Raw genomic sequence first — 11,327 nt, forward strand, 5'->3', positions numbered from 1 at the left:
CGAGAGCGCAGGCCACATCTTGAGAGATGGTGCGGTACCCCCTGATGACCCTCACCGCAAGCGCCCGCTGAGCTCTATGCAGCAGAGCCGCGTTTCTCGCGGAGAGTGCGGGCGACCACACGGGAGCACCGTACAGGGCCATACTGCGCACCACCCCAAGGTACAGTCGCCGAGTACCGGCGCTGCATCCTCCGACGTTGGGAAGAAGACGGGTCAGCGCACCTGCCGCCCCCATGAGCCTCGGAACCAGCGCTTTAAAATGGTGGTCGAATCTCCATTTGCTGTCCAGCATGAGGCCCAAATACTTGAGCTTCGGCTGGACAGCAATGGTGACACCCCCGACTACGAGATTCGCGCCTTGAGGTGGCCCTTTCCGAGCTGAGTGGAAGCACACTGCTTCGGATTTTTGGAGGGCTACCTCGAGGCCGAGTCTCTTTATTCGTCTTACCACAGTTGCCACTGCAGCCACAACCAGGACGGCTGCTGACCGGTAGTCGTCTCCGCGAGCCGTCACCAGCGTGTCGTCAGCGTAGCAAACCACTTCGACGCCAGGCAGGTTAGCCCCGCGGAGGACCCAGTCAAAGCCTATATTCCAAAGGAGTGGACCCAGTACCGACCCTTGTGGAACCCCACGCGACACTGTTTTTCGTCCCCACCCACTCCGCTCGGGGAAGATCACCGCCCGCCCTGAGAGATAATCCTCAATCAAATTACGGAGACCGGTGGGGACGCGGTGAAACCGTAATGACTCCACGATCGTGCTCCAGGGGATCGTGTTGAAAGCGTTGGCAATATCAATCGATACAGCCAACAGTACACCTCCCCCAGAGCACGCCTGGTCGGAAAGATCGCGGACCCCTAAGACCGCGTCCACGGTCGACCGACCTCTCCGGAAGCCATATTGGTTGGACGCGAGATCCGGCCCAATGTTCTCCAGGTGCTGAACAAGACGCCCGGCAACCACACGCTCAAGGAGCTTACCGGCCTCGTCCAACACTACTATCGGGCGATACCCGGAGGGCTCGTCTCTAGGGCGACCGTCCTTCGGGATAAGCACCAGCCGGCCCGTGCGCCACGGCTCCGGGAACCTGCCCTCGCGGAGGCACCTGCTAAACAGCCTTCGAAGTGCAGGTCCCAAACCATCCTCAGTTAAAGCGATAGCCCATGCTCGACTCGACAGGCCGCTGGGGCCTGGTGCTGTACGCTTCACGCGCATCCTCGCCACTGCCGCCTCAAATTCCGCCTGGGACACACCTTCCAGCTCTCCGCCGTCAGCGACCTGCTCCGTTGCCATTACAGGGGGGATGAAGGCCGTTCGGGATGAGTCCGGAAATAGACCCCCGACCACCCGGTGCAATGTCTCGGGCGGCAGTGTGCTGGTCGTAGGGGGAGCCCATGGGCGAAGCGCATTGCGCGCTAGCCTGTAGGGCCGCCCCCACGGATCACGATCAAGCGAGGCGAGCAGATCATTCCAAGCGGTTTCCTTCGCCTCTCTGATGGCTGTGCAAAGGGCCCTCACCTCCGTCCTGTACACCTCATAAAGGCGGTCCTCCTCCTCAGGGTCACGATGCGTCCTTCGACGTCGGCTTCGTTGGTACGCACGTCGACTGACGTTGCAGGACTGGCGCAGGCTAGCGATCTCATCAGTCCACCAGTATACGCGGCGCTTAGGAGCAAGAGTTCTGACGCGAGGCATTGCGGCATCGCATACCCGCGACATTGCCTCGCGCATACGCTCCGCCCCCACGCTTACATTCATCGGCTCACCGAGGGAATCGAGGCGCCAGGCCTGGACGACAGCCGCCTCATTCAGCCGTTCGACATCGAGGCGCTTCTGGGCCCAACGAGGACCCTCCACGCCGCCGCCGCAGAATAAAGAAGTTGATGTCACTTCTGGGGCTACAGCAATGCTGAAACGGATGTAGCGATGGTCGGAAAGCGTCTACTCACCAACCATCACCGTCCAACCACGGATGCGACTCGCGACATCGGGAGATGCGAACGTGACGTCCACCACGGACCCGCCTAATCGTCTCACGCACGTAAGTTCCGTGCCACGGTTGAGAATGACGAGGCCGCCTCCGACCAGCCACTCCTCCACCGCCGTTCCTCTGAGGTCCCCAAGGACGAGAATCCGACGGGAATGTGACCTCCCAATGACACGACCGAGCTCAAGGAGGAGGCCCTCAAACTCGGCGAGCGTCCTGTTGGGGGAGAAGTATACTCCCACCACGATCATCTCGGCCCAGAGGACGGCCACGAAGCCGCGACCCCTTTCAACGAGGTCGAATCCGGGCGGAGCACCCACACAGCCACGCCTGACAATGGCAACCCGGCCGTCAAGGTCACCTGCCCAATCGGGACCCAAAAGGACCCGGTACGGCTCTGCGACCACCGCAAGGTGAGTCAACCCTTCCGCCATGCTCTGAAACAAAAGATCTTGAGCTCTGGCGGAGTGATTGAGGTTCCCCTGGAGGAAACGAAGGACGTCTGTCATATCTGAGCATCCATCGGTGTCACCGAGGCCATACCGGGCCGATTACGCACGCCCTCAAGCGACGCGAGATCCTGCCGACGTTGTCTCTGTCTCGGGGGCTTGGCACAGGCCTTGCCCCCGGAAACGTGGTCCGCTGGTCTGCCGGCGGAGATACAAACAGTGCAGCGTGGCGCCAGCGAGCAGCCAGAAGCCACGTGACCGGCCTGGCCGCATCGGTAGCATTCCCGGCTGCGATCGACCGACGACGGGCAACGAGCGCTCACGTGGCCCAACTCGTGGCACCGGAAACACTGCAGCCTCCTGGCCTCCAGCAAATGAGCGCGGAGCACGCTCCAGCCAATCCTTAGCTTGGGAACTGCTGCGATTTTCGCCGCTGTTGAGATCGCACAACGAACTAAGACTTGTCCCATCCCGCCTGGACCGGTTTTTATTTCCCCGATCTTGATAATCTCGGGTGGACACCCCCCAATTTTGGCGAGCTCATCAGCGATTTCTTCACGCGATATCGAGTCGTCGAGGCCACTGATGCGCATCGCTGCAGTCACCAATGGCCTGGAGACCTCGACGCCCTCAGCGGGCAGAATCTCTTTCAGTTTGCTCGCCAGGAGGTTGGCCTTCTCCACTTGATCGTCTCCGTCCACCACCAGGACCTTGGCACCTGTCAGAGAGGATCGGATCCTCTGGAGCGGGATACCCAGCGATTCTAGGTCGAGCTTCGCCCTCGCGTCCGCAAGGATGAACCGATATGTGAGACCGCTATTTATCGCCTCAGGCTGTAGTTTTAATACCACAGCCTGAGAACGCGGAGCTCGGAGCCGCTTCTTTGTCCTCTTCTTTGAAGACGGGACTTTCTCCGACACCCTAGTGGGTGGAACGGCTGTGGCCGTTCTCACGGTCTCCCCCCTCGGCTTAGCGCGCCTACGGGTGACCGTAGACCAGCTTTCGGTTACGACAGCTGGAGCCGGAGGGAAGGCATACGGTTCGGGTGGAGGCGCTAACACTGTGGCCTTTTGTCTAGGGCCTCGTGTCTTCTTGTTCACCGTGGACGGTAGTGCTGCTTGTGCCGTTGTCGACTCCAGCGTAGTGTCAACAAGGAGAGGAGAATTCGGCGATTTCTCACAGCTCTTCCGCTTATCCGCCGCTAAGGGTGGCCTGATGCGAGGCTCCGGGGGTAGCCGCATCTCCTGACTCGCAATGCGAGCGTCAAGCATGGTGCCAACGGCACGCATAATGCGTTGGACACGCAACTCCTCCTGGTCCTCTGTGGTTGAAGCTGGGGCTGGGGTTTCGACTGGATTGGACAACGTCAATGCCTGTGATATGCGCGCCAGCTCCTTATGCACCTTCTGCAGCTCCTGCCGGAGCTGTAAAATCTCTTCCTGCTGACAGGCGTTTACCGCACGCAGCTTTTCCATCTCTTCGGTCGCGGGGCGGTTCGCCAGTTCTTCTGTGACTTCCGTTATTGTCACCGCCAATTCCTTTAGGACACGTTGATACGTGCCCTTCAGGTTTCCGGGCTTACTACATACCTTCAGAGCCATCGCGGCACTCTCCTTCAGACGACACTCGGGATCTTTCTTAGAGCTCCCTTCCATGATTTTTGCGCTTCTTAATTCGCGCATACTATGCATGCTACCGGCATCCTTTATCTCAGAGCGCTGAGCTTTAAGATACACCTGTTCGTCCGCAGTCAGACCGTACTGACCAGTGGTCGTCGGACGACCGCGACCTCTCTTCGATTGCGGCTTGACACCACATTTACCAGTAGTAGCTGTTTCATCCGAGCCGGAGCTGCTTACAAACTCATCACTGCTGATCGTCAGGACTCTTTTTCGCTGTCTGCGTGTCGGCGAAGAGCGGGCTGACGAGTGGGCCGACCCAGCTGTGGTCATGCTATCATCCGACACAAGAGTGGTTCTGGACGATCTCCCCTCGCTGTCCTTAACAGACCCTTCCGCTACTACGTCCTTCGCGGACCCGTTCTTCCTACTTACGTCCTTCCCGGACCCTGCTCCTTTTTTAACCCCGTCCTTCCCGGACCTTATCTCAGTGCAGTTTGTGCCCCCCCCAGAATACGAGGGGCTGCGCACTACCGACGAGTCGGTAGTACGGAGGGATTCTCCCGCTTGGCGGGTACCCTCCTGGGGTATTACTCTTTGCAAACTGGACATCTTCATTGGTTTCCCTTTATTTTTAACCCGAGGTGTGGTCCCCTGGGACACCCTAGTGACCGGTCACCCACCGGCCATGCATCCTCTCACCAGGTGTCAAAGCTTAGGATTAGGATTGAAATAAAGAGAAGAAGAAAATAAAACAAAAGAAACCAAAAATAAAACGAAAGCCAAAGAAAGACAGGATAAAGAATAACACAAAACGATAAACCAAAAAGTGAAACGAAGAAAGAGACAGATTACAACTCAAAATATAAATTAAACAAATTAAGATAACAAAAAGACAGTTAGTAAAATAACGAAATAATCAAAGGGAAAAGGATAAAAGGTAGAGGCCCACGCTTCTCCAGGAGAACCACCCTTCAACAAGTGAAGGGGGAGGAGAGTTTGGAACCCCCAGAGCTGGTTTTGGTCCACGTCGTTCGGTCTCTCTCGTTGCAACAAAACGAGAGAGACGGAACGATGCCTCTGGGAATGGTGCCCAGAGGCCCGTTATCCGCCATCTACGGACGCGCCCAGTAGGAGTCCAGCAACTCCCGCGGGGTTGCCCCATCGCCTAGATCATATGTAATTAGCGGCGGCCATGATAAGATGAAGTCCCAGAGGCGTTTGCGTAGTAGCAATTCGTATAATTTATCTGGAAGGTTGCTGATCCGTCGGTAGCTTCTGGGTTTGCTTTAAGGTTTCCAAGTTGATATATGTCGATAGCGTCCGCTTTTTTCCACACCGCAGGAAAGATTCAGTTCGACATAGTAGCATTTAAAATGGAGACAAATATAATTATTCGTTGGGCGAGTAAAATTTTTAAAACGCGGTTATAGATGCCCTCGAAGCGGAGGACTTTCCGACACTACAAATTCGATCGGTATTGACTTTGAGCTGCTAATGAATTATGGTCATCAGTCAGCGCTAAATTGAAACTCTTCTTTAGCCTTGTTAGAAGAAGCTCTTTTTAGGTATCCTAACTTACCAACGAAGAGAGAATTATCGGATTGTAGTCAAAATGGCAATGACGGATGAATATTATATGTATTTAGAATGTAATATCATTAAAATGGACCGTATTATTATTTAATATAAAAAATAGGAAGTTGTTTCCATAAAGAATGCAAAAACAATTGGCATGTTATAACCAAAAACTACGCGAACACTTAGTTATGGAACAATTCCATGTAATTAAACTTCCAAGAGTTCCGAAAAGTTTTTTAGGCATGAAATTTTCCAAGCTCCAAGCATATTTACTTAAAGATTTTCCTGCCAACGTTCTGTCATTTAAATGTGAATTAAAATGGAATTAATGATAAATCCAGATAGGTAACGACAACGCGAAGCGTTCCGAACTTCTGTGAGTGTACGAACAATCTTTTAATTTAGTTAATTGCTAGTCACTCTGAAGAGGTTCAAGAAGTACTTGAAAGATCACGAACGTCTTTATCCAATTTATTTAACGATGGAGTCGCTCTCATTAGAGGCTGTTCGGGACGGACGAAGCCCGGTCCCACCGGCCACCTTTCCTCGTACATTTTGTTTCTCACTACAGCTCAACGACACCAGACCAGTGTAAGTGCGACGTCTAGGAAATTCACGCTCTGTCTAATGTCTCCCAACATACACTTAGTAGTAGTTGCATTTAATTTGCTTTACTTAAATTCTTGTACTCATAGTTATTTTTGCTATTTAGCCATTTACTGTAATTGTAGCGTAGAGTACTTTAATACTCATAAAAAAATAGTATTTTACTAATAATAATAATTCGATGCTCGGTGTAGTTCTATCGAACAATACTGGTACTTACGTCCCGCATGCTCTCTTATGAAATAGGTATTTAACACATTCATAAATTACTTTCTTGATGGAGAAATAATAATAACAAAGTGTAATAGATCTCAAAACCGCTAAAAAGAGCCGTAATTATTGCTGGCACTGAGACTCCTGAGTCCGCATCAGTAGGTACTATCAATCTGCCATTTCTGCCTTGAGCAGTAATGCATTACCGATACCTTATGTTAAGCCGTTATAGTCGCTTTAGAATAGAATTGAAATTTTGATCTCAAGTTTCAAGGTGGGTGGTGAAATTGACATTGTGATATCATATGAATTCACACCAGATACACTGTGAGCTCTTTCACCCGTTTGTAATAAAAATTAAATGAAAAAGTACGATTAGGCAGCTTTATTCCAGACAACCATGGAGCACAACTAGAAATATTAATATAGAAAAGTTGATAGATGTACCACCACAAAAATTATTGTACATAGTATGGTGCTTATTATAAATATAAATTTTATAAATAAAACGCTTTCTCGATCTTTATTAGATTACTTTAATAAATTGAACACCACCAATATTAGCATTACTTACATAAACGTTTTTTTTTTTTTAATCTTACAACCTTTATTCTATTCATATTAGAATGTTATGACTTATGGAGAAATATAACAAGAATAAAGTTATATCGCAGCGAAAATCTGGTGTCGCCGCGTGTTCATGACAATGTGATATAGACAATGTTTTCGAAAAGGGTAGTGCCTCGTTTACACCAAACAAAACTTTGAAAAAGCCAGTTACTGTTTAGTTTAGCATTCTTATCTTGAGATTTGTGTTATTCTTATTTTTATCGTAGCAGATGTACATAGTTACTTGAACAACGAAGCGAGTTGTAAACAGAGCTTCATGACAATACCTTGGAAAAGGGTACGGGTATTTCGTCCTCCACACGTCCCTGAAATATGATTTCGATAAGTCGGATCCTATTGGATAGGGTTCTTCTTTCATAAAGTACTTTATTTTGCACGTGCTTCACTTTTTGCTATTAAATTCTAAAAACCTTTTGATTTTCGATAGATTATAATTGATGATTTTACATTAATTACATTGATTTGGCAAATTTAATGAGAATTGTTTCTTACACCAAATGTCGATTTCTTGAATGCGGAAATAGTCTTTCTTTATTTTTAGAAAACGAGATGTTTCTTCTCCAGTACAAATTTAGTATTTTTTTAGATTTTTACGAATAGAATATTTACGAGTATGATGTTGTTAGTAAAAAGATTGAAATCAAGCATTCTGTTGGCTTCAATTATTTTTGTATACAAAATAGATACTAAGTTGTTTTTTTTTTGAAATCTATATAAATACATAAGCATCATTTAAACGATTGGGTTTACAGTTAGAATTTTGGAAGTTGTTAGCATAGGACCATCGAAGTATGTTATGGAAGACGCGAGTCATATCAGCGAATAAGTAGATTTTTTTAAATTTCACATTTGGTGACAGTCAAAAGAAAACCTGTGTAGCTAACACTTGTAATTAAAAAGGAAAATATTTTTTATTATTATTAGAAATTAGAAAAGCCTTATATTATATTGTACTTTTAGTTTTGGCAGTTGACATTGAACATTTTTCTATAGAGGAACCCGAATGTTAGATAGGCACACACCGTTCTGTTAAATTTAACTATTTTCCCTTTACTTTGTATATTATAATGCATATATCGTACGCACCTGCTATTAACTAGTTTATTTCAACGGGTTTTTAGAATTTACAGAATCAAAGAATGTATGACAGGGAAATTTTACATTTGATGCGTTGTCCTGTCTTGGTGTAGTGGATAATGTTTCAAAAATCAGCAACACTGCCACATGAGTTCGATATCTGATCTTAATAATCCTTTATCAGATGTAATATTACATACTTACAGATTTATTAGATGTATTATTGCTTACAGAGGCCACATACAAGGTAAATAAAAACTATTCAATTAGATTCACATATTATTTTGTATGTTTGAAGAATATTAAGTTTGAACCATTGACGACGAGTTGATTAACGAGATTAATTGATGCTTCATAAAGATAATATCGAGTGGCACGGCATTACTGAAGACGGAATAGCGTTATTAATCACCTAATACAATGCCAAGAAAAATAATATCGTCACATGTTCCTGACACCGTGGGATTAACACGTCTCTCAGTCGCGCTCAGCCTCCCTATACCAAAAACATATTGCACAAAAAATTGAGATAACAAATTCCTATTTCATTAACAAATAACAATATAGACTGACTTTTATAACTTGTTGCCACCCAACATCTACGATATTAAGGAATATGTAAAATCGTTCATTACTTGTTAAAAGCTCTATAAAACTAATTGTGATATTAAGTGATATTGTGATAGATTGTGATATAGACTAATTGTGATATATAGATATGCCGCATTCACTTTAATTATTTTATAAAAACTAACACTATACAAGTGCTTATATGTTTGTTTAATTGAAGATCTCGTAAGGCAGACTTTAGTTCAATAGATGAAGACTTTGACCTCATGTAACAATGTGGGTGGTGCCTCTTACGTTCTCAGATCTATGACCTTAGGCTAGTCTACCCATCATTTATTAAAATAACACTATCACAGAAATTGGACTATTATTCTTGTATATTCATAGTTCTTATTATAAACTTCTTTTTTTTAAATTATGTTTTGTTCTTTGCGAAAAATAATGAAAATTAATATTATATAATACATTATTATTTTTGTGTTACATTAGCCGCAAAAGTTATTGCCTTTGTGACATTTATCGGAATACTTCAGTGACTTAAAGTTTAATCACGAATATTCCTACAGCCTGTTAATACTTTTATTTGATTTGGATGAATTATGTTATGATTTCATATTTAGAAAAAAAAATTGTTGAATGAACCACGGTGAAATTTTGTTTTACACAAAGGGGACTACAAGGCTATGTCAGAGTGATTCCGCATATAGGTAGTGAATATTTATGAATATTTGGATATTGTAACTCGGTGAAACTTCTCAATGTTCTTCCTATGCTTGTGGGCTTCGTCCATTGTGTAGATATTCAAGCTAAAAGTGGTGAAATACGAGGAGCTGCCGCAACAACTTTGGACTTGCATATTTATGAGTGTTCCGAAGACTTGAGTGATGAGGAAATAAAAGTAAATAAGCGTTCTAGTGTTGTAGTAACTTTAAAGAAAGAACGAATAATATGAACTAAATTTGTGAATTGTGAATTATTCATTACTGAATAAATTCATTTAAATAGATCTCATAGCTATGAAATTTTGCTTGTCTTGGAAAAAGTACCCGTAAAAGTAAGTAAAATGTTGGGCAGCAGTTATCAATACGACATCTTTATACAATAAGTTTAAAAAAATCTTTGATTAATCTTGAAATAAGACTCAAGGAATACCGCAGAAATTATTCATGGAGAAATTATTTAAAATGATTTCGGTCCTTAGGTGTCTGATTTATTGTTGTTTCCACTGAACTTGTTCACATCAATGTACAGACTACACAGCGAAAGATAACGATAATTCACACTTTTTTATTTATAATGGAGTAATTTCTTTCTAGACAGTTTATGGACTACTTGATAGTAAGCTATAACCGCTGTGAATCTAGACTGAAACACTATAAATCACAGGCAATAAATGTAAAAGTTCATATATTGTGCTATCGAAAGAAAATCAAGTTAATATTATTAATAATATTATCTTGATTTTATTAATAATGTTATATTATTAATTTAATATAATATATTAATTATAATATATAATATAATATTTAATATAATATAGTATAATATAATATAGGATATTATTAATAATATTATCTTGATTTTCTTGAACTTTTACATTTATTGCCTGTGATTTATTAATATTATTATCTTGATTTTCTTTCGATAGCACAATATATGAACTTTTACATTGATTAAACACAATTGGCTATAAGTAATTGAATTTTTAGTTTTCCTACATCAAAAGTGTTCCGAAATAAGAAATCTATCATTATTCATATCGCTCATGTCATTATGACGAACTACTAGAACACGATCAGGGTTCGTCGACCTCGTTCCGGCGCTAATGACTACACCCTTGACTACCTTCTGGATTCATGACGCGCTTTTTCTCTCAAACTTTTACGGTTATGACTACAAATTTTGATCCCCCTCTCAACGACGAAGTCACCTTTGACATTCACCCTAATATTTATTAACCGCTAAATGATAATGGGAGCTCGTGATCTAGGTTTTATTGAGCGTGCTCTTGTTATAAGGACTACGAGTTATACCGTCTTTAGCATAAATAACGCTGTCTATGTCAAAACACGTTGTTTGCCTAAGCGAGATTGTGTTCTAGATTTCAGGAAGTATTAATGTTTTGTGTCTTTACATTATGAATGAGGTTCTGTCGTAGATGTATGTATTTATTAATGTATATGTTACTAAAAATGTTTTTTTTTTGAATTTTATTTTTATTACCTTTGTAGGCAGACGAGCCTACGGCCCACCTGATGGTAAGTGGTCACCGTCGCTCATGGACGTCAGCAATGCCAGGGGCAGGGCCAAGCCGCTGCCTACCATTACGTACTCTCCGCAAGCCTCGTATGAAGGCCTCGCCTTGTTTTTGATAAAAAATAAAACACAGCTTCGGTTATAAATAATAATCGTTTCCTAAAGCATCACAGATAATATTCTTCGAATACGAAGTCGATGAATCTAGTTCATATAAGTTTGCCGTCGAGTTTCCCCTTGAAGTTATCTACACTACATTCGATATAATGCGATATCGAGAGAAATAGTGAAGAGTAAAGTTTGTCGTGGAAGTTAAACAGTGGTAGCTACTTTATCGC

The 11,327-nt window shown here is 44.3% G+C and overlaps 1 protein-coding gene across 1 annotated transcript; it reads right to left on the reverse strand.

The window, feature by feature from the left end:
- Positions 1-2,493: 2,493 nt before the first annotated feature.
- Positions 2,494-4,668, reverse strand: LOC149502813 (uncharacterized). Its single transcript, XM_089728494.1, has one exon. The coding sequence runs from the start codon at positions 4,666-4,668 to the stop codon at positions 2,494-2,496; it is 2,175 nt and encodes a 724-aa protein (XP_089584620.1).
- Between the last annotated feature and the right edge of the window lie 6,659 nt (positions 4,669-11,327).

Source organism: Bombyx mandarina, chromosome 06, assembly GCF_030267445.1.
Source record: "Bombyx mandarina strain Sakado chromosome 06, ASM3026744v2".
In the NCBI taxonomy this organism is placed as follows: Eukaryota; Metazoa; Arthropoda; class Insecta; order Lepidoptera; family Bombycidae; genus Bombyx; species Bombyx mandarina.

Excerpts from the sequence above, each read along its gene's own strand:
- LOC149502813 (XM_089728494.1), bottom strand. The coding sequence starts at position 4,668 with ATGTCCAGTTTGCAAAGAGTAATACCCCAGGAGGGTACCCGCCAAGCG.